We start from the raw sequence: 23,174 nt of genomic DNA, 5'->3' as shown, positions 1-23,174 counted from the left end.
ATAAACAGGGACAAGATAAAAACCACATGATCATATCAGGAGATGCAGAAAAGGCTTTCCACAAAATGCAATACCTCTTCATGATAAAAACTCTGAAAAATACAGGTATAGAAGGACAATACCTGAATATGATAAAGGCTATTTACAACAAACCAATAGCCAGCATCATACTAAATAGGGAAAAACTAAAAGTATTCCCCCTAAAATCAGGAACAAGACAAGGATGTCCATTGTCACCTCTTCTATTTAACCCAGTACTTGAAACATTACCCAGAGCAATTAGGCAAGAGAAAGAAATAAAAGGGATACATATAGGAAAGGAAGAACTCAAATTATCATTATTTACAGATAATATGAAGACCCAAAGAACTCGATATCAGAAAATGGAAGTCCTTGCTCCTGGATGTCTCCTGCTCCTGGATTAGCAGAGCCAATATTGTCAAAATGGCCATACTTCCAAGTGTTATACAGATTCAATCCAGTCCTAATCAAAACACCAACAACATACTTTACAGATCTAGAGAAAAAAATCCTAAAATTTGTATGGAACCAGAAGAGACCCAGAATAGCAAAAGTAATTTTGTGCAGTAAGAGCAAAGCAGGTGGCATAGCAGTACCAGACTTCAAACTTTTCTATGAAGCAATAACAATAAAAACAGCATGGTACTGGAACAAAAACAGACACACAGATCAATGAGCAGAACTGACGATACAGAAACCTCCTCAGACATTCAACTATTTGATCTCTGAAAAAGGGGCCAAAAGGATACATTGGAGGAAAGATAGACTATTCAACAACTGATGCTGGGAAAATTGGTTACCTCTTTGTAAAATGAAACTGGACCCTTACCTCTCAGCATATACTAAATTAAAATTAAAATGGATCAAAGATCTAAACATTAAAATAGAAACATTAAACCTTCTGGAAGATAAAATAGGTAAAACACTTGAAGACAGGTGTAGGAAAAGATTTTCCAAACAGAATCTCAATTGCATAACAAATAACAGCAAGAATCTACAAACGGGATTATATCAGACTAAAAAGCTTCTATACAGCAAAAGAATCAATCAGTAGTGTGAAGAGACAACCTACAGAATGGGAAAAAATATCAGCTACTCCTCAGACAGAGGACTAATATCTAGAATATACAAAGAACTCAAAAAAATTAAACCACCTAAAATTAAAGACCTAGTTAAGAAATGGACTAGAGAAATGAACAGACATTTCACAGAGGAAGAAATACAGATTGTTAACAAATATATGAAAAAAAATGTTCAACATCTCTGGTCATTTAATGCAAATTAAAACAATGCTAAGATTCCACCTTACTTCAGAAAGAATGGTAATCATTAGGAAATCAAACAATAACAAATGCTGGTATGGCTGTGGAGAAAAAAGAATTGTATTGTTGGAGGGAATGCAAACTAGTACAACCATTATGGAAATCAGTATGTAGATTACTCAAAGAATTGAAATTAGAAATTCCATTTGACCCAGCTATCCCTCTGCTAGGTATCTTCCCCAAAGAGCTTAAGTCATCATACTACAATGATACCTGCATACCAATGTTTTTAGCAGCACATTCATAGTAGCTAAATCCTGGAAGCAGCCTGTATACCCATCAGCAAATGATTGATTAACAAAATGTGGTATCTATATACAATGGAATACTACTTAGCTATAAAGAATGACAAATTTGAGGCATCTGTAGGAAAATGGATGCACTTGGAAAATATAATGTTGAGTGAAGAAAATCACAAACATGAGCTTAAATATCATATGGTCTCTCTCATTTGAGTGAGGCAAAATACAAACAAAAAATGATAAAGGATGGATAGAAAGGGACAAAGGGATAGATCTTACTCAATAAGGAAGTGGTCCAAACAAACGAGAGGTGAGGGAGAGGAGAAGGGGAAATCAGAAGAATAAAGATGCACCATGTACAGGATCCTAATAACTCCAATGAATGTAAACATTATATGCCATAACAGGAGCTAAGACAAATAATATCAACAAATATGTAAAAGGTGATAGGGGAACTAGAGGAGGAGGGGGAAGGGAAGGGAAGAGGATTTAAAAAAAAAATACAATGGCCGGGGATTTAGCTCAGTGGTTCTGCCACCTGCCCCGTAAGCATAAGGACCCGAGTTTGATCCCTGGTACCAAAAAAACCCAAAATAACAAAAAACAAGCGGTAACATGTACATGTAACCACTCCCCAAGATGACTGAAAACTTCATAAATTGTAAAGATGTGCTTTGAAAAAATGGATAACCAAATATATGAGACAGCTGCTCTTACAAAAAACACATACCAAACTAAAAAAGAAAAATGAAAAAAATCAGAACAGACTACAGAGAAGAAAATTTCTAGAAAACTGTTTATAACATACCCAAGGAAGATACTGCAACCATAAAACAAGAATAGAGTACTCTTAAACCTTTCCAGGAAACCTGACTGCAGTAACACGAACCTGTAATCCCAGGTACTTGGGAGGCTAAGGCAGGAGGATTTCAGGTTTGAGGCCAGCTTGGGCAACTAGCAAGATCCTGTCTCAAACTAAAAATTTAAAAAAGGACTGAGGATTTAGCTGAGTGGTAAAAGTCCCCTGGGTTCAATCCTCAGTACTGCAAATATATATAGAAAATTATATATGGTATTTTATAATTTATAATATAAATATAGAATATAATTATATATTTAACAATACATTAATATAATTATATATGCTTTGTTACATATTATATAATTTATTTTACATATCAGATATATATATATATAGTGCCCAGTATATATATTGAACCCAGTAGTACTCTTTCACGAGCTACATTCCTAGCCTTTTTCTAAGTTTTGAGACAGGGTCTTATTAAGTTTCCCAGGCTGACTTTGAACCTATGATCCTCTTGCCTCAGCCTCCTTAGTAGCTGGGATAAACAGGTGTGTGTCACCTCAGCAAGCTGGGACCTCTTAATTTTGTTGTTGTTGCAATAAAGGGCCTGGGTTCAGCCCTGGTATATATCAGGGAAAACTACTCTGTCATTCTGTCTCCCACAGGGGCAGGCTGTCAAGTTCTGCCAGTTGCTCTGCTCTCTCCACAGTTCTCATTCTCACATGGGTGGCCTCTTTCACACACAGATTTCCCTCTTTTGTTCATCACTCATCTCAGTGACTGGCATCCCACACATAAGCTCCTTCAACTCTTTACCTACATCTTCCCTTCACATCCTGCCTCTTCGTATACAGACCTCCTCATCCTCAACTCTTACATATTTACTTGTTTTTCTTCAATTGGTGTGATCCTTTCCACCTGCCTCTCTTGCATTTATCTTCTCTCAGACTCTTGAGACCTGTCACCTCTCCTCTCATGTTCTCAACTCCTGCCCTGGCTCCTAATTTGGGGGACTGATCAGGAAATCTGCCAAAGTGGCTAGGGGGATAAGTGGGGCAGATGCACAGATGCTGGACATGAGGAGGCCAGGTGGCCAGCCCCAGCTTTCCAGGCCTCCTTGGTAGGAGGGGGTGGGCCTGAACTAAAGGACAGGGTGAGGGAAACAGCAACAGAAGTGAGTCCTGCTGCTTGACAGCCGGAGTGCACGCTCGGGCCATGCAGAAATGCTCTGTGGCCTGGATGGGCTGAAAGGTGCCAGTTGGACATCCCGACCTAGACAACCAATTAGGTCTGTTCAAAGTCTGCTATACAGAATGAACAGTCTTCACTTGATCTTAGCCAAAAGGCCGAGAAGCAATAGAACAAACAGTCAAAAAGAAGGCTAAATCCCCTGTTAAGGGTTAACTGACTTTCCTCCCCCTCAATTTTCCAGATTTATGGTCACGGTAAGAATTGGAAGACAAATCAGACAAAGGTTCCGAAAATTTGACACACACTGAACATCAAATTTAATGCTCTTTTATGTACTTTTGGAAACAAACCAGGTATTTGGTGAACACGAGGGATGTAGTAGGTATGCTTGATGAGAATCTGTACTGGGAAGGAATTTAAGATCAAGGTCAGGGATGATTAATATGCATGCAGGAAGTCATCAACATTTAGGCATAAGCAATATGAATCTCATTAAATCTTCAATAGCTTCCTATTGCCTCAAGGAATGGTGGTATTCTAATGATTAAAGCAATAACATTAAAGTAGAAAAACAGCATTAGGAAATTAATCTGGCCCTTACAAAAGAAGCTACCACTAAGTACTAATCACCCAAACTGAGTTTGTAAAAGTCCTCGACTGACTGCTGAGTTTTCTTTAGGTACACAGTTGCGTTGCATACTGTTGTACTGTCCCGAGTTAGAGAAATCGCTGAAAAGTGAGTTGTGATAGAGACATTCAAGGGCTCTCTTTTTAGCTAGTTAATAAATAATCCTCCCCACACTTCTCTCGTGTGAAGCCCTCCTAATGCTGTCTGTCCTGTCTCCCACTCACTGGCCCCATGTAGACTTCTGCTGTGTCCCTTGGCCCTGCTCCCTACCAACAGGCCCCAACAGCTGTTCTGCAGAGCATAAAGTAGGGCAGAGTGGAAGGGTGGCTGGTCCTCCTCAGCATCAGCCAGTCTGAATACGCCACTTGTTTCTTACTTGATTTTATAAGAAAACCGTCAACTTACTGATGACAGAGATGGGATGTGAGGCCCCAAATGCAGTTATCACAGGCTGAATGGAAGGAAGAACAAGGGTGTTAAATACAAACTCTACATGTGAGAGGTAAAAGGAATCAAAAGTTAATTTTTAAGCCTGGGATGTAACTCAGTGGCCATGCTTGTCTAGCTCATACAAGGCTCTGGATTCAATCCCCAGTACTGAAAAAAAGTTAAAATTTTCCTAAGGTATTTTTTTCAGTAATTAATAAACTTTCTCTTGTGGATGTGATAAAAAAATTTTTTTTGAAATGATGGTCATATTATTAGTAACCTTCCTTAGCGGGGGAGAAAATCACTTAATACCTAATCTTTCTAACTAAATGGTGGGACAGTGTCATCTGTCATCTTTATACATCTCTATAACATTTTAATACTGCCACTATGTGTAGATTTTTTTTTATCATGGCTAGTTGGAGTCCTATATGCCTCACTTATCTGTATGTCAAATTCTTTTGCTCTGTTTGGGAAGTTTTCTGTCATTAATTCTGTGAACAGTTTTTTTATGTCATTTGTACTTTCTCCTGCTTTTTCGTGGATTCCTATCAGTCTTATATTATTCTTCTTTGCGTCATCTAGGAGCTGCTGGATCGATTTCTCATGGTCCCTTACTATTTTTAAGAGATCTCTCTTTTCATGGTCATTGACCACAATCCTGTCTTCTACATCTGAAATTCTGTCTTCACATTGGCTCATTCTACTGCGAATGCTTTCAATAGAGTTTTTAATCTCCTGGATATCTGTTTGAATCTGTTTCATGGATTCCACTTCTTTCTTATGTTGGGCGATCACGGTTTCCATTTCTTTCTTATGCTGCGCATTCATGGCTTCCAGCATGGTTCTGGGCTCATCTATTTTTTTAATCTGTTTCTGTTCTAGAGCCTCTAATCATGTCTTTCACTCTGCTCACCATCTCTTTAGTTATCTGAGAAATTATTTCTGTTTTGAATTTTTCTAGAGCCTCATTCATCTGTTTTGTTACTTCCTGTGCTATCAGTTCAGGGTGTCCAGGTGGTTCACTATCAGATTTTTCCACCTCGTTTCCCCCAGAATTTGCCTTTGGTGAGCTGGAAGTCTGGGTTTGCGCCTTGCTTAGGTGTCCTCTCATTTCTATTTTTGTTGCTGGTACTGTTTTTGGTTTAATTCCTGGGTTGATACTTCAATATTTCTTATTGTAAGTATCTTTGTTGCTTGTATTTAGAACACTTACAGAATGACTGCTTCTCAGAGGTGTCTTGCAGATATAGTTGGTTTTTAGGTTTTGAGTCTCTAATGACTCTTAGGCAATCTCATTTTCAGTATACAAAGAAGGACAACTGATTAAATCAATCACAACACCTTAGACCAAGTGATACAACCAGCAGCAACAACAGCATCAAGCACAGCTTAGAAAATGACAATTTGTGGTAGTTATTAATCTATTGCTTTTAACCGTGTAAATTCAATAAAAATTGAGGACCAGCCCAAAATACATTTATAGTGAATAAACTCTTCCATATAGCAACTTTACCCTTTGGGAAGGGGGCTTAGAAGGAGTTGGGGAGGGAGGGATAGATAGGTACAAAGATAGGGAAAGGTTAGAAGGCCAGAGGACACAGGAAGATCACGCAAACTGTAGGAAACTGTTGAAGACAAGAGGAAAAGACAAAATGAAAGACAAGAACAGAACAACCTTACAGCAATAGGGAAGCTAGAAACTGTTTTCACTTTCCTTTAAAACTAATGAAAATTGAGAGAAGGAAAAAGAGAGAAAAAAAGAAAAAGAAAAATGAAATCTGAATTAGGCCAGTAACATGAACAAAAAGGGAGAGGGATGAACAAGGTGGGAGAGAAAGCAAGAGAGAAAGAAAAAAGAAAAAAAATTTGAAAAGAGAAAAAAATTTAAAATAAGAGAAATAAATAACTTTGAAAATAAAAAATAAAAATAAAGGGCCTCCTTCAGGGTATGTCTGCTGTCACAATAGACAACGTGGGCAGCAGTGTGCAGATCTAAGTCAATTAGTCTCAGCAAGCTAGCAGCAGACCCCTGAGATTCAGGCTGATTTCTGGCTGCAAAGCCCAAGTTGAGCTCCCTGACCTCCTGCAGGGTTGAACTCTGAAAGGTTCTACTGCAGGTTCCAGCTGCCTTTCCCCTGAAGATAGTCCAGGTTCCGATGGGAGGTGGTGATCCCTCTAACTTACCAACTACGGTGGTCTGGTGTGCCTTTACTGCAGATTTTCTTCACTTTTCCAGTGGGCTTCAATTTTCATCAAGGAGCCTCAGAGAGGCCCTCTTTCTATTGTTTACTTCTGCTCTATCTTCTGGAGCTCAGAACAATGTCCTTTACGAGCCCCTGCACCTCTGCAGTGTGGATCCAGGTACTGCCTTGGCACAGCCACGGGGGCGGGGGGAGCGTTGCTGCTGGTGCCCACGTGGCTCACCTCCTCAGTGCTCTGGGGTGGTGCAACGGCGGCCCGGGAGAATCTCCTCCTTCTTCCTGGGGGGGCTCTACTCCTCGGTGCTCGGGGGCGGTCAGTACTGCCACTATGAATCGCTACTATGAGCACAAGTGTCACGCATTGCGCTAAGTGAAGGTGTAGCCGCAGCCTCCAAGACAGTGCTGCCGCCAGCCTCTTGGTGCTCACACCCCGGTCCAGTCTTCTGCGTGACACTATACCGTGTGACCAACAGCGCATGACAGAAGTGATGCTAATGAGTCCATGCTCCCATAAGTAGCAAAGCACAGTATTAGAATTTGGACTAAGTAAGCATCCTCACTTGAGAACCCACATCTTTTTTTGGTACTGGGGATGGAACTCAGAACTTTGAGCTTGCGAGGCAGGCAGCAGCACCACTAGCTAAATCCCCGGCCCCAGAACCCACATTCTTAGCCACTGTTTACAGCCTTCCTCATATTTCTTTTTTTATTATTTTTTTTATTTTTTGGTGGTGTGGGGATCAAATCCAGGACCTTGTGCATGCTAGGCAAGCACTTGCCATTGAGCCACGCTCCCACTCCCTCACATTACTTTTATAATCAGGAAAGATAACTTAAAAGTATTTTCACCCTTAGAAGAAATTTCCTTTCTTCCTTCACTCCTGACTCAGAGGTAGAAACCCCTCCCTAGTTCCGGGGAACCCTTCCCCCAATTCCTCCTCCTTCTATTCTTTCCACCTCTTTCAGTCCCTCTCTCCAGGAAGTCTCTGATCCACAGCGTTCCAGTGGACCTGCTTCCTTACCAATTTTTTTCCTTCCTCTGCTCTTAACTATGGCTAGAGCCTCTATTTAAAAGACAAAATAAAACATGCCCACACAATTACACATAAATGTTCACAGCAGCATTATTTAAAAGAGCTTGAGCTGGAGGAGGTGGTGTACACTGGTAAATCCAGCAATTGGGAAGTTGAGGCAGGTGGATCTCCAGCCCAGATTTTACACTTTGAATGGGTGAATTGTATGATGTATTCCATCTCAATAAAGCTTTCTGTTTTTTTTTTAGTTACCATCTACTAAGGTGGAGAAGTCTGTAGAGTAGGGTAGATTTCAGAGGGAGGAGATCAGAAATCCAATTCAAGAGTTGTGGACATGTTGATTTTGAGATGACTGTGAAGAACAGAATGTTCAGTAAGTGGTTGGATGTATGCATCTGAAATTTAGGAGGAAGATCTTGGCTGGGAGCAAAAATATGGGAATCTACAGTTTAATGGACACTGTTTAGAGTTATGGAACTAATGAGATCATTAAGGGGGTAATGAGTATAGATGCTGAAAAAGTCCACAAATTACTTTCTCTTAGAATTTGCCCTAATTCTATTCTGACTAAATTAATATTGCTAGCCTGCTTTTACAGATAATTCTTTATGGATAAATTTTACCTTGAGTGAATTTTCTAGTTGGGTTTCCTAGAAGCCTGGTAAAGGCGGAAATCAGCCATGATACAGAGCCATATTACTTACGATAAAAATTGCTCTGCCTGGGTGTGGTGGCACAGACCTATAATCCCAACCACTCAGGAGACTGAGGCAGGAGGACTGAAAGTTCAGGGCCAGCCTGAGCAACTTAGTAAGATCCTCTTTTAAAATAAAAAAATATGGGTATAGCTCAGTGGTAGAGTGGTTTCCTTGCATGTGGAGCCCCTGGGTGAAATCCCTGGTAACACAGACATACACACACACACAAACACACACACACACACAAACACACACACACACGACTCCTGATTGCTATACTTCATCTAGACCATGAATAAATATCTGATAAGAAACTATACTTTGGCATATGTGGTGACTCCAAATTTTGTGCCTGATACTCCGTACAAATGGTTCTTTAGGTTTTCCACTGAAAAATAGTTGTTGTTGGCTGTTAGATGTAACTGTTTCAGTCATCACCGCTATGTAATAGATTACCCCAAACTGAACAGAGTAAAAAAAAATTTAATTATACTCATGCATTATATGGCCCAGGAATTAAGAAATCAATGTCTGAGCCTGTCTGATGTTCAAGGCCTTCAGTCAAGAAGACTTGAAGGCTGGGGTGATTCAACAGCTGGGTGCTGGACCCATCTGAAGGCTCATTTACTCACCTGTCAGTGCCTGGGATAGGATGACTCAAAGCTAGGACTCCTAACTGGGCCACCTTCATGTGGTATCTCCCCATAGCATGGCTTTTTCATAGCATGGTCACCACAGGATAGTTTGTTTGTTTGTTTCACAAATCAGCTTCTGTTCTGAGCATAAGGGTTCCAGTGACTAAGGCAAAAGAAGTTGCACTCTCTTTTCTAACAGCCTCCCAAGTCACACATCATTTGGCCTGTACTTCTTTGGTGGAAGCTGCTCAATGATAGTCTAGGTTCTAGGACAGGGGACAGAATCCATCACTTAATGGGAGGCATATAAAAAATGTTGAAAGTTGGTGTGGTGGTGCACTCCTGTAATCTCAGCACTCTGGGAGGCTGCAGCAGAGGGATCACAAGTTTTACTCCAGCCAGGGTAACCTAGTAACTTAGTGAGACCCTATCCCAAAGTAAAAAGCACAAAAATAAAAAAGGGCTGGGGATGTAGCTCAGTGCAAAGACCCTGGTTGAATTCCCAGTACTGCAAAATAAAATAAACAAAGAAACAAGTTGAATTTTAATACTCTAAGGACAATATAACTTTTTTCCAAAAAATACATCTTATTATGTGACATTAATGAAAACCAGGCACATTTTTTCCTCAGGAAAACACACAAAATTTGCATATATTTGGGGCGCTTACTCCTTTCCCACTGCATTCAGGAAACAGCCTCAGAGGGACAAGATTCTCTCATCCTTATCCTACCAACAGGGGCTCTTTGTCACCTCTCATGAATGTGAGGGGCCTTGTGGGATTACTGAGACCACATCAAAAATGGTGCACCTGGTAAAAAGAAAGGGACATTTCTTATGCGAAATGTTTCCACAGGTTTGGTTTTTATTTTTGTATTTTGGAATTGGGGGAGGAGTCTCACTATGTAGCCCAGGCTGGCCTTGAACTTGTGATCCTCCTGCTTCAGCCTCCTGAGTGCCACAGGTTCTTATTACTTTTTTATCTTTTTTTATTTATTTATTGGTTTTTGTGTTGTTTTTTTTTTGTACTGGGGATCAAACTCGGGACCTTGTGCTCGCAAGGCGGGCGGCAGAACCACTGAGCTAAATGCCCCGCCCTCTTATTACTTTTTTAAAAAATAGGTTTTATTTTTTAGAACAATCTTAGGTAAAGTTGAGTGGAAACTTCAGTTACTTTTTAAATTCATGTGATAATGAGTTACAGAGACAATACTCAAAACCGTATTTTTACCCAGTTGCCTTTTCATCTTGTAGAAATCACCCTTGTAGGTACTGAGAAGCATATTTATTCTAAGCATAAATCTGACACTTCACTATATGCAGAAATAAGCATTCTGTTGTGTGAATGTCTCATACCCTTAGAGAAAACTTGCAGAAAGCCTTGGAAGATGTTCAATCCTCTCTGAGCCTATAATTTTCCACTCTTATAACATCAAATTATAGTAAGAATTTCCTAAATTCCATCTTTTAAAATGCTACTTTTGTCAATAGCTTTTGTTCTTCTATTCCTGAATCTTGCAATCCTGCCTCAGGATTTTATTTCAACACTCCATGATCCTTTCATGTACTTTCAGAAAATTAAGGAAGTAGATCCATATGATGGTTCTAAAAAAAAATTCATTGGTCACTTTTGCAGGATAAATTTGTTATTCTGTAATTTGATTAAGTAAAGAGACCAAATCAAGCACTTAATTTTCCTTGCCAGGGTCTATCAGGGCAATTAGATACCTGATGAGAGGGTTTCTCTTTGTAGACATTTTCTGGTAAATGAAGAAGGAATGATGGAATTAAAGTATTACCATTTTGAAAACTTCTAATGAGTTAATGAAGCTATGTAATGATCACCTATGGCCACTAATGTTACAAAAAAACAACAACCACCTACAAAGTACTCTTGCCAAACAACAAAACAGTCTCACTAAATCAAATCAGGCCTTGGATCTAACTGCCACCTTACAGAGGAACATCTTAAACCACCCTAGTAGAATACAATACAATCAGAAAAATTCAGAAAGTAGAAAGCTCCATAGAGCAGACTAACCAGTTGCTTCAACAAATAAATTTTAAAAGAAAGAAGAAAAGAAGAGGGAAAGTAAACCCATCAGTTAAAAAGAACAACAAAAAATCCTCCTCTATCCATGTTAGAATAACTGGTACAGGAATTCCCTTCTGCCTTAGGCAACTAGACAAAACATGTGGGGCAGCTATTTTTTGACACTGTATGCTAGGCAATGTACAGGACTGTGAACCTTCAAGAAGATAACAACACACAAGGCGAGCCCAGGTTGGCCCCAGATTTCTGTCTTGGAAATCTTTCCTAATTGTGGCATCAGGAGGTGGTGCCCAAGCAGAGCACAGTGCCACTGCTTAGCTGAGGAGTCAGAGAGCAGAGGTCTAGCTGCAGAAGCAGCTAGATCTGGTGGGGTGGGGTCCTGGGAATGGGGCATCTGAGAGCTGTGACACTCCACAGGGTGTACCAGACCGGCTGCTGTAGAGATTGCAGCACAGGCAGGGAAGAGTGGGAGTCCCATCAACAGCTCCATCAGAGTACACACCCTCCGGCATTCAGCTGAGACCTCAGAAGTAGCAAGCCTTAGGAATAAGAATCGTGTACTAACAGGAAGGATGGGCAAATGAAGGCCTAAGGGCCAAAGCTGGCCAGCTTTGTAGAACAGCTATGCTCATTTGTTTAAGTACTGTCTTTGGTGCTTTTGCACTCCACTGGTAGATCTGAGCAGCTGCAACAGAGGCTTGCAAATGCCTAAGATATTTATCATGTTCTTTTCTAGAAAAGTTTGCTGACTACTGTGCTAGAATAATCCCTCTCCCTTTAAAGGCAAAATACAAATAGATCTTCCATAACAAAGAATTAAACCAATCCTAGCAAAATCAAACTGATTTGCCAATAATTTAGTTAATGCCTGTCAGAATGGCACCCAACATACTTTAAAGAAAAAAACCCACAATCTCCACAAGATATTATCCATTATGTCATATATATAATTAAATACTATCATGACATGAGAAGAAGCAGAAAATATAACCTGTAATCAAGGGGTAAAAGCAGCCCATAAAACAGAAGCAGACCCTGAGATAACCCAAATTATAAAATAGACAAGGACTTTAAAATAGCTGTTATAAAATATATGTCCAAGTACTTAAAGGGAAAAATGAACATAATGAGTGAACAGGTGGGAAATCCCCCCCCAAAAATAGAAACCATAATAAAAAAAATCCAAATGGAAATTCTATAAATGGTAAGTACAATATATAAAAAGAAATGATTACTTATCTTTTATAAGTACATAATGAAAAATCTATAGATGAAATCTGATAATGATAATGCTATCTGGGATCTACTTCAGAACAATCCAGCTTCAGGAAGGCAAAGTGGCTGGGAGTATAGATGAAGCAAACGTGATGATTACTGTTTCTGGAAGATGGATGTGTGGGAGGTCACTGCACTGTTCTTGTTTATTTTGTGTATATCTGAAGTTGTCAATTTTCAAGGGCTAAAAAAGGAAAATCCAATCTTCACAAGAACAAGTTGTTTTAACTGTAAAAACAAGATGACGTTCAAATGAAATTCTGCATACACGTAATACTTCTATCTTTGCCAAGTTCTCTAAGATATGTAACATCTACTCTACATTTTCACAGATTTCTAATGCTTGAGAAAGTAGGCATTTTATAAAAATTGTAAATATTTCATTTCATAAAACCTGTGAATAGCGTATGCCATTTGCTTCCTCTCTATGTACACAACATACACATTATACACTTAGACACATGTACACACACAGAGATATGGGTATCTGATTTTATAAAATGGGGTTATATTAAATTGTTCTATAACTTCTTTTTCCAGATATAGTTTGTGGTGATCATTCCATGACTTCCAAATGGAGGTTAACAACATCTTTATTTTTTTAATGACTACATAGCATTTATCACTGAGAGTCTACATGTCCTACACAGTGCCCTGATGGCTCATAATTTCAATAGGGGTTAGGAGCTGTTTGTGTTGTAGAACGCTATGTCAAGCCAATTAAAAAACATATGAGTATACATAACTTTAGGGACTCTTACAACTATAGGACCACAATCTGATTATAACTATACCTTAATCTACACAGTAACAAGCCATGTTGTAATACAGTTGGAATGTATTTTTAAAATATATATCATATAGCCAAATTATGTTCTCATTCTGACTACCAACAAGTATAGTTTAAATAAGTCACAGGAAGCACCTCACTAATGTTTTTCAAAGCATCTGTGAATTGCATCCTGAAACTTTTAGACTGACTTGGCAAAATGGATCATGTTTTTTGTACAAGTTATATAAGACAGCAAAGATTTCAGGTGAGTTGACAAAAGCGGAAAGTACATAATTCATCATGTTAAAAGCCCTCTCCTGTCTGGATATTAAATTTCGGAAAACCTACTGTGGTAAAAGAATTAGCACTAGAAGAATCTATGTTCTTAGGATCACAAATAAACAAAAACACTTATAAATATGTTTTATGTTTGCTAAAATAAAAGTAAATAAATATTAGTGGCATTATATTTATCTTAATTTATATTTCCATTTGCCATTTTTTGATCATGGAAATCTTAAAGATGTTTCTTTCCTATGTTATTACAGACATTTTGCTTTGTTGCACAGAGTATGTATAGCAAAGACATATACCCCTGGGTCTGGTTCTATTCAAACATTTAATCTCTCTCTCTCTCCTGGATATCAAACATATCAAACACATATGCTAGGCAAGCATTCAATGTTCTTTTTTATTTCTTTTTTTGGGATAAAAAAATTACTAATCAGGTACAGTGGTACATGCCTGTAGTCCCAGCTACTCTGGAAGCTGAGGCAGGAGGATTATTTGAGCCCAGGAGTTCAGGGTCAGCCTGGATAACATAGGAAGACTGTATCTCTTAAAAAACAATAAATATAAATATACATGCTATCTGCCCACTCAATATTCAAACATTTCATTTGGGCATGGTGGCATAGCCTGCAATCCCAAGCACTCTGGGAAGGAAGCAGGAGAATCACAAATTCAACCTCAATCCCAAACTGGGTAACTTGGTGACTTAATAAAACCTTAAAAAAAAAAAAAAAAAGACAGAGGATATAACTCAGTGGGAAGACCCTGGGTTCAATACCCAGTATTATAATGAATGAATGAATGAATGAATGAATGAATAAATAAATAAAAGTTTAAAAGTCAAAAAGCCAAAACTACCATCTAGAAATAATAGCTATGAATACTTGGGTGAACATCATTTCAGATATCTCTGTTTTCTCTGCAGTGTTGGGGACCTAACCCAGGACCTTCTGCATGCTAGGCAAGTGTTCTACTTCTGAGCTATATCCCAGCCCCTCCAGGTATCTGTATCTAGATATATAAAGAAGCATGTAATTTTTTAAAGTGAGATATGCTGTTCTGTTTTGTTTTTCCTTTGCTCAATCTGTCAGCAACTATAAATGTACAGTACATTAATATTGTCTTTTTTTTTCTAGTGGGACTTGAACCCAGGGCCTTCCCACTGAAATATACCTCCCTCTAGCATTTTTTTATCTATTTTGAGACAGGGTCTAAGTTGCCCGGCTGAGGCAACTTGTGCTCCTCCTGCCTCGTCCTCTCAAGAGGGCTCGGATTGCAGGTGTGTGCCACAACACCTGGCTTCCATCACCTTTTAAAATGGCTGCTTAGCATTCCATTGCATGCAGGAACCAGAATTCATGTAGCCATTCTCTTACCAATGGCTATTTCAGATTCTGTTCAGTATTTCCTAATTATAGAAAGTTATAGCTTTCTTTGTAAGTCTTTACACATTCTGTTGCTCTCAGGATAAATTCCTAGAAGAATTGTTGGGTAAACAGTATGCATACTTTACACCATGATACATATTGCCATAAGCCCTCCCTCTGGAAAGGCCAAAGTATTTCACACACCTACCAAATGGGCCTTTCTGCCGGTCTTAGGAAGTCTTCTTCCTCTCCCTCACTGGCTTCGGCCCCTTCCACATGGACTGTGGAAGGACAGGAGCATGATGTTTAGGTACAAGGGTTAATTCCAACAGTTTCCTCTATCTCATCTCTCTCCTGGCTAGGCTGCTTAAACCTCAAGTACTTACGATTTCTCCCCTTTCCCATTTGCTCTTCACTTTCACATCCTTTTTCTAATGAGCTACAATAAATCACAGTTCAAATTACCTAGAATGATGTCCTTACAGGTGCCACCCCTCCAAAAGGTATAAAGAACTAAAACTGCTTTAAATTATTCCTACAAGAAAATTGGGGAGTGGGAAGGAACAAACAAAAATAAAGTCATTATCTTAGCCTGTCATATAAAGAAAACTGACAGGGATAAATTTCCCTTTAGGCCTACCATGTAATTTTTAATTTTTATGTACCAATATTTCCCTAGGAGGCGTTGCATTTTCTTTTCTTTTCTTTTTTTTGAGACAGAATCTCACTATGTAGTATAGGCTGGCCTCAAACTCCCAGAAATCCTCCTGCTTCAGCCTCCTGAGTGCTGGGACTACAAGCTGTGACATCACCTGTGGCCAAGGTTGTATCCTGAAGGTCTTTCTTTAATATTATGTACAATGTGCTACAGACTTTGGGGAGGCAAAGATGAAGATAAGATTCTTGACTATAGGAAGCTTGCATTCCAGCAAGGGAGATATTAGGAGAAACCTGGTAGGAGAACCTAATGAAAGTCTCAAACAATCAGAGAACGAGGACACAATCTTGGAGAGACTAGCTCACATGAAGGACAAGAGTGTAAAGAAGAAAATACATTCTCTTACTTGACTTCTCCATTCCTCTCAACACTCACTGAACAAAGAAGCTTGGAGATAGAACAAGATTCTAGAAAAATCAGAGCTGGGAATGTGAGATTAAGCTAGGACTGAGCTCCTAGGATCCTAGGGTAGGAATTTTGCACTCTGAGCCTGGAATCTCCTGCCAGTGCTAACACCTGAGAATATTTTGGTTTAGCCTAAAAGGTGCTTAGTTCCAAGACTGATCTAAAAGAGACTCATCTAGATCTAGAAAAAGACTGATCTAGAAAAAGACTCATGGTAGATTTATTTGTATCACTGTAGATGGATAAAGAGAGGGAAGAGTGGAGAGAAGAATTTTTATGAATTTACCCCTCATTTCTACCCTGGATATTGCAAAGCCTGGCAGGGAAACTTGTCTGAAATCTAAAACCAGCTATGAATAGTCCAGAAAGGGGACTTATCCTTGACACTAAAATCTCTCCTTTCTTTAATGAGAAGATCCCCCTCATGGCTGTTGCAGCACTGTGGGATACAATGGGATGGGTTATAGGTATCAATAACGTGGCCTGGCTTCCCTAGATTGTCTAAATTGCTATTTGTCAAAATCTTGAATGACAGGGAAGGAAGAAAAATATGAATATGTTATTGTGTAATATGCAAAGATATTACATATAACAGGAGTCACCAACCCTCGGGCCATAAACCAGTATGATCCATGGCTTGTTAAGAACCAGGCCACACAGGAGGAGGTAAGCAGCAGCCAAGCAAGAGAAACTTCATCTGTATTTACAGCCACTCCTCATCACTTGCATTTCACTTGAGCTCCACCTCCTGTCAGATCAGCTCCAGCACTAGATGCTCTAATGAGCATGAACCCTACTGTGCACTGCACATATGAGGGATCTATGGTGCATGCTCCTTATGAGAATCTAATGATGTCTGATGATCTGAGGTGGAGCTGAAGCAGTGATGGTAGCACTGGGAAGCAGCTGCAAATACAGGTTAGCTTTAGCAGAGAAGTTTGACTGCACAGAGAACATAAAAACTGCTCACAGACTCATATCAAAACCCTGTCAGTGAGTCGCAAGTGACAATTAAGCTGTATCTGGTGGCAGGCTTTTATAGTGGCAAGTGAGTTACAGTTCATTTGTACAGATGCATCTGCTTTAAATGAGAATCTGACAGATACTTTAGTCTGTGTGTAGTACACCTATTAATTTATTTACCACTTCCATCTGCACCTCTTTCCCAAACTTTGTACTTGTCTCAATCACAGTTTTGGTACACCCAGAAATTATCCCTAGTCAAAATGAGTAAAAATCAAATGTCACTGGAGAGCCTCTTTGAAAAGACCCAATGGTGAGACAGCAAGACTAAGACTGCCAACAAAAAGAAAGCTGCATTTAAAAGAAAACAGCAAGAGTCCTACTTAAATTACAGGTTCATTACAACAGATGATTTACATTCTCCAACCCCATTTTGTATAATATGTGTCAACCAGCTAGCCAACAAAGCCATGAACCCTTCAAAACTGCTTCACCACGTGAAGACCAAGCACTCTGCATGAAAAGATAAGGCTTTTAGAGTTTTTCAAAAGAAAAAAAAAAAAGAACATGAAGAACAGAAGCAATTATCGAAGGTCACTACTTCATCATTCTTAAGCATCATTCTTAGTGGCTAACCACATTGCTAAAGCTAAGAAGCTCTTTACGACTGGTGAAGGGTTGATCCTGACTGTTGTTAAGGACATTTGTTGTAAACTTTAGAGAGGATATACTAGCATGCATTTCTCTTTTGGCTAGCATCATAACTACACAAATTGATGAAATAGCAGAGGATGTTGAGGCATAATTGTCAGAGGGGATTAATGAGTTACTATGGTACACAATCCAGGTTGACAAGTGTACCAATGTTGACAACAAAGTTTGTTATTATTTTTCAGGAGGATAAACATGAAGATATATTACATGTACTTTTGTTGACAACCAACACCACAGCTGCAGAACTATTCAAGTCTGAATGGGTACATATCAGGAAAATTGGTCATTTTGTGTTAGTATGTGTATGGATGGAGCAGCTGCCATGGCTGAATGGCTTTCTGGGTTCATTACTCGGGTCAAAGAGGTCATTTCTGAATTATCATCCACAAAGAAATGCTGGCTAGCTGAAAAACATTACCTGAACTTAAAAACATTTTGCACGATGTGATTAAAACTATGAACTACTTTAAAAGACCTGCTCTTAAGTCTGTTTACACAGCTCTGTGAGAAGACAGATGCAGAAGTGAGATGTTTTTCTAAAGGTAAACTGCTAGCCAGTTTTTGAGATAAGAGAGCCACTCCAGAGATTTTTGTTTTGTTTTGTTTTGGTTTTTGGTACTGCGGATCGAACTCAGGACCTTGTGCTTGTGAGGCAGGCGGTGGAACCACACTGAGCTAAATCCCCACTCATGTGACATATTTAATCTGCTCAGTGAACTCAATCTGTCACTTCAAGGGAAAATGACAACTGTGTTCAAATCAGCAGACAAAGTTCCTGTATTCAAAGCCAAATTGGAATTATAAGGGCAACAAATGAATATTTAGATTTTTTTTAACATGTTTCAAACATCAGTAAAGATTTTGAAAGAGAATGAGCCAAAGTCTTGTCGCAGGAAGCATGTGATCACCTATCTCAGCTTTCAAAGGAGTTTGAGTATTACTTTCCAACCACAAAAGATTCCTGAACTGGAAAGAAATGGATCTACAACCCATCTGTGAATAAGCCAGTTGAATCAATTTTGTCCATACTTGAGGATCAACTGCTTGAGACTGCAAATAATAATGGGCTTAAAAATACGTTTGAGACAACTTCAAATCTCCATAGTTTCTGGATTAAAGTCAAGACAGAATATCCTGAGACTGCCATAAAGCACTGAAAAGCCTGCTTCTGTTTCCAACATGCTACCTTTGTAAAGTAGGGTTTTCTGCAGTGACGGCAACCAAAACAAGATTACAGAGTAGATTGGACATAAGCAGCATACTTCAGGTGCCACTATCTCCCATCACTTCCAGATGAGACTCTCTAGGTGCAGGAAAACATCTCAGGGTTCTCAATGATTCTGCATTATGGTGAGTTGTATAATTATTTCATTATCTATTACAATGTAATAATAACAAATAAAGCACATAATAAATGTAATGAGCTTGAATCATCCCAAGACCAAATTCCACGAAACCAGTTCCTTGTGCCAAAAAGGTTGAAGACCGCTGATATATAATGTATATACATGTTTAAAAACTACACACACACACACACACACACACACACACACACGTGTATATCCTCATATATATGATTTGGGGGGGGGGTTCTTTACCTTAATTCTCCTAGGATCCTCTGCATTATTACTTGGAGTGCACAAAAACAAAGTCTAATGATTTTGTTTCTTGTCAAAAAAGGAAAGAGAAAAAGTAACTTAATTAGTAAATAGAGTTTGGACTGCAGCCTAGATCTTAAGAGATGTAATTTGGCTCTCTTTTCACCAGGTTACAAATCTCATGCTGACTTCCATTCTTCCAAGTAATTAGTCCAAATGATTCCTACATCACCTTCCTCTTACACAGTTCTCACTAAATCTTCCTGTTGTTCCCTACTCATCCACTAACACTGAAATACTGAGGTCTATCCATCTATCAACCTTGTTCCTTTCTAAAACTACCTTTGTCTTCTTGCACACATTCATATCTGACCTATCTCACTTGCACTTTGCACAGATTTCTATGGAAAGTCTATGCCATGCAGTACACTGGAATGAACATTAAAAAAGAAAAGAGCCTACCATTGTGGTCCACACCTGTAATCCCAGCACTTTGGGAGGCTGTGGCAGGAGGGTGGCAAGTTTGAGCCCAACTTGGGCAATTTAGTGAGATCATGTCTCAAAATAAAAATAAATATACACATAATAAAGGGTTGGGGAAGTAACTCAGTGTGAAGGCACTGGGTTCAATCCCAGATACCCCTTGACCCTCAAAAAGGTTCATGATCAAATGTACATTCTGCCCCTTTCCATCTATGGGACTTTAGTCATATTTGTTAACTTTTCTAGCTTCACTTCTCCGGTCTCCAAAGGGAAGAATTCCTAACTTGTTTGATTTTTTTGTTTTGTTGGTACCGGGGATTAAACTTGGGTCCTCGCGCTTGGGCCGCAGGTGGCGAAACCAGAGCTAAACCCCTGGCCCACTCTTTTGATTCTTTTTTTTTTGGAACCGGGGATCGAACTCGGGTCCTTGAGCTTGCAAGGCAGGCGGCGGAACCACTGAGCTAAATCCCCGGCCCTCTCGTTTGATTTTTAAAAGGCAGCAGCTAGTGCATCCAAGGCGCTTAACACAATATCAATGCACTAGAAACACTTAATAAATGGTAGCTATCACTAGTAAAATACCTCAAAAGACTGTTCCTATGTCTCATGTGCCTGACACTTAAGTAGCCCCCCTCCACATACATTATTTACTTTTCTTTCCTCATCTACGGAACAATTTCCAAGTTCTTTCCAACAAAGATTCAGAAGGTAACTCAAATCCAACAGATTCCCTAATTCAGCTGCAAAAGTACTTATACATTTAACTAAAATCTCAACACTCAGGGTAGCATCTATTTGAACTACTCTGACATCATTTGTTCTCTTAAATCATCAGAAAAGAATAATCTCTTAAATCATTCATTTGCAAGTTCCTCAAAAGAATGTCAACATCAGAATAGCTGTAGAGAAAGTAACTGAGTATCTAGGATCGTTTCAGAGATATCACAGCTTTCACTGCCCGGTATCCAGAATAAGTGTTTGTAACACTAATTACACAACTTAAGTGGGAGAAGAAAACTTGGGTCAATGGCTCATAAATCTCTAAAAGTAACGACGCAGTGACGTGGCCCAGGCGCGAGAGGAGTGAACAAATGTGTGTGTTCCTGAATGTGTCCACCTGAGTGCCTGCCTGGGTCCGGAGGACTGAAAGCACATTCCTGTGCGCCGAGAACTCTGAGCGCTGGTATGTATCCCTTAACCCGGGGTGCAGCGAGTGGGCGACAGTGCTAGCCCTAGTGGGACTGGGCTCCCGCGCTTACCTCTGCGGACAAGCAGGTGGACGCCTCTGGGCGCCGCCATATTGGTGCTAATCACGTGCCTGCGAGAGCTCCTCGCCGCCCCGCCCTCCGGAGCGGTTCGGTAGCGTCCCCGCCCAAGACCTGAGGCGCTCGAGCTGCCGAGAGGAGCGCGCGTGCGTGTGGGGGACTGACTGCGGGAGCCGCGCCGCGGAGCGGTTCCGACCCCGAGGCCAGCCGCGGAACCCGCAGCCGGGCGAGCTCGCTCCGGCTGCAAGAGGCAGGCTCCCGCCGCGGCTCGCGCGCTCGCTCCGAGCTCCCGCGCCCGACTAGTATGGAAGAAACCTGTCAGGTAAGCGTGGCATCCAATATTTATAGCATCAGCATTTTGTGCATGGAAACGTGAAGTTGGGCGGAAAAGAACAAAAAAGAAAAAGCACAGTCTTTGAACATAGCACTTTGCATAGTGTACCACTTTTGCAAATGATTTCCCTGGATTCAGTTAACAGGTAAAACTTGATTCAAAGTCACTAGCTAGCCCCTTTGCTGCCCTAGAATTCACATTACTCAGCAGAGACCAGAGAAGACAGGATATACGTGCCCCTGCGAAGCTATTCTGGGTACCCCAGTGGGCGTGTTCAGGAGACTTCTCTTTTCCCCAAGGACACTCTTGCTTGGCAGTAGTTAATGTTTAGAAGGAAGACACCTGCTAGTTGCACTGCCAAGAGCGGGGAGAAACTGCTGATTCCCTAATGGGTGGCAGTGTCCCATTTACCAAATTCACTGTTCCTCTTACCTGTATTCTGGGGTAGCTTCCATCCTGTCATAGGTGAAGTGTTACCCATCTTGGTGGCCTCCTTGCCCGGTACAGAACCTAATACCCAAGGAATGTCTGGTGAAGGAATTGAACTGTCTGTGGAACCAGTCAAAATGAGAATGTAGCAATTTCTGGACTTTAGCTGTCAAGATCAGTACGCGTTCTTTGTGAATGTGTGTGATGTCTTCTAATTTATTTTTAAGAATTTAAGAAAAAAATCTAAATCCAGAAATGAAGGAAAAGTATAATCCCCTTCTTCATCCACTCTACACACTACAGTCACTCTCCTTAGTCACTGTGTACATCATTCCAGACCTTCGCCTTTTTACAAGCAGATATGTTTATTTTAAATGGAATTACATACTTAACTCTTAAGACTTGCTTTTTCTGCTTGAAAACACCAAATGTTAGAATATTTAGCTCAAGCTCATTCTTCTGTTTATTTTTGTTTTGTTTTGTTTTTCGACACAGGATCTCGCTGCAGTTCAGGCTGGCCTTGAACTATGTGGCCCAGGCTGGCCTGGAACTCAGCCATCTTCCTGCCTCAGCCTCTGCTGGGATCACAGGTGTGCGCCACCATGCCCACCTCAAACTCATTCTTATCAATGACCAGATAAACCTGCTATTTTTACTTTTAAAGAGAATATGTTTTGGCATTTCATTGGAGGACACATGCTATAAATTTTGGAGATCTAGTTCTGGAAGCTTTTGAGTCACCTTAAAAGATAAATATGATGTTTTTCCTGTGGTAAGGAAGTTGTACAAAAATGAGATGGAGCCAGGTGTGCTGGTGCATGCCTGTAATTTCAACCCTTGGGAGGCTGAGGCAGGAGGATCCTTGTGAGTTTGAGGCCAGCCTGGGCTACATAGTTCAAGGCCATTCTGAACTACACAGTGAGACCCTTTCTGAAAAACGGCTGGGGATTTAGTTCAGTGGTTTCGCTGCCTGCTGCGCAAGCACAAGGACCCGAGTTTGATCACCGGTACCAAAAATAAAAAAGAGAGAGAAAAATGTATTCATACAGGTTACTTAAAGCCTCACCTTTTACAAACTCAGGTCAGTTCCAGGGAGAGACTTCTGAATATGGTCAGTTTTTCTTTTATATTGAGCCAGGAATCTGAGGGTAGCAAAGGGGATTGAGAGTTTGCCAGGCACTGAGTCTCAGGAAGTGTACAAAAAAAAAAAAAAAAAATAGAAGTGCCACTGAAATGTCAGAAAGTAGGAAGCTCAATTTTAAACACATCTGAAACAGAAGATTCATGTGATTGAGCTC

At 40.0% G+C, this 23,174-nt stretch overlaps 2 protein-coding genes across 5 annotated transcripts in view; one reads left to right on the top strand and one right to left on the bottom strand.

Annotated features, from left to right (window-relative positions):
* The window catches only part of Metap1d (methionyl aminopeptidase type 1D, mitochondrial), a 95,216-nt gene extending 73,985 nt beyond the window's left edge, over positions 1–21,231 (bottom strand). The window contains exons 1-2 of one of the 4 annotated variants that reach the window (XM_004857673.3): positions 21,108–21,173; positions 19,366–19,434 (exon numbers count right to left, since the gene is read on the bottom strand). Coding sequence is in view for 1 of the 4 variants with exons in the window: in XM_021238570.2 (XP_021094229.1) it covers positions 21,108–21,147 (40 nt within the window). In the remaining 3 variants the exon portion in view is untranslated. Of the gene's footprint in view, positions 1–19,365; positions 19,435–21,107 lie in introns of all 4 variants that reach the window. The other 3 variants (XM_021238570.2, XM_004857674.3, XM_021238573.2) reach the window with 3 other exon arrangements.
* Positions 21,232–21,264: 33 nt separating this feature from the next.
* Positions 21,265–23,174, top strand: part of Slc25a12 (solute carrier family 25 member 12) — a 205,610-nt gene continuing 203,700 nt past the window's right edge. Inside the window, exon 1 of the mRNA XM_087196421.1 lies at positions 21,265–21,435. Coding sequence (XP_087052547.1) covers positions 21,418–21,435 — 18 coding nt within the window. The 5' untranslated portion in view covers positions 21,265–21,417. The remainder of the gene's footprint in view (positions 21,436–23,174) is intronic.

This window comes from Heterocephalus glaber, unplaced genomic scaffold (assembly GCF_053883595.1).
Source record: "Heterocephalus glaber isolate CG9 unplaced genomic scaffold, H.glaber_assembly_v1.0 deba00000347, whole genome shotgun sequence".
NCBI lineage: Eukaryota > Metazoa > Chordata > Mammalia > Rodentia > Bathyergidae > Heterocephalus > Heterocephalus glaber.
This window is presented reverse-complemented; position numbering and strand designations above follow the sequence as displayed.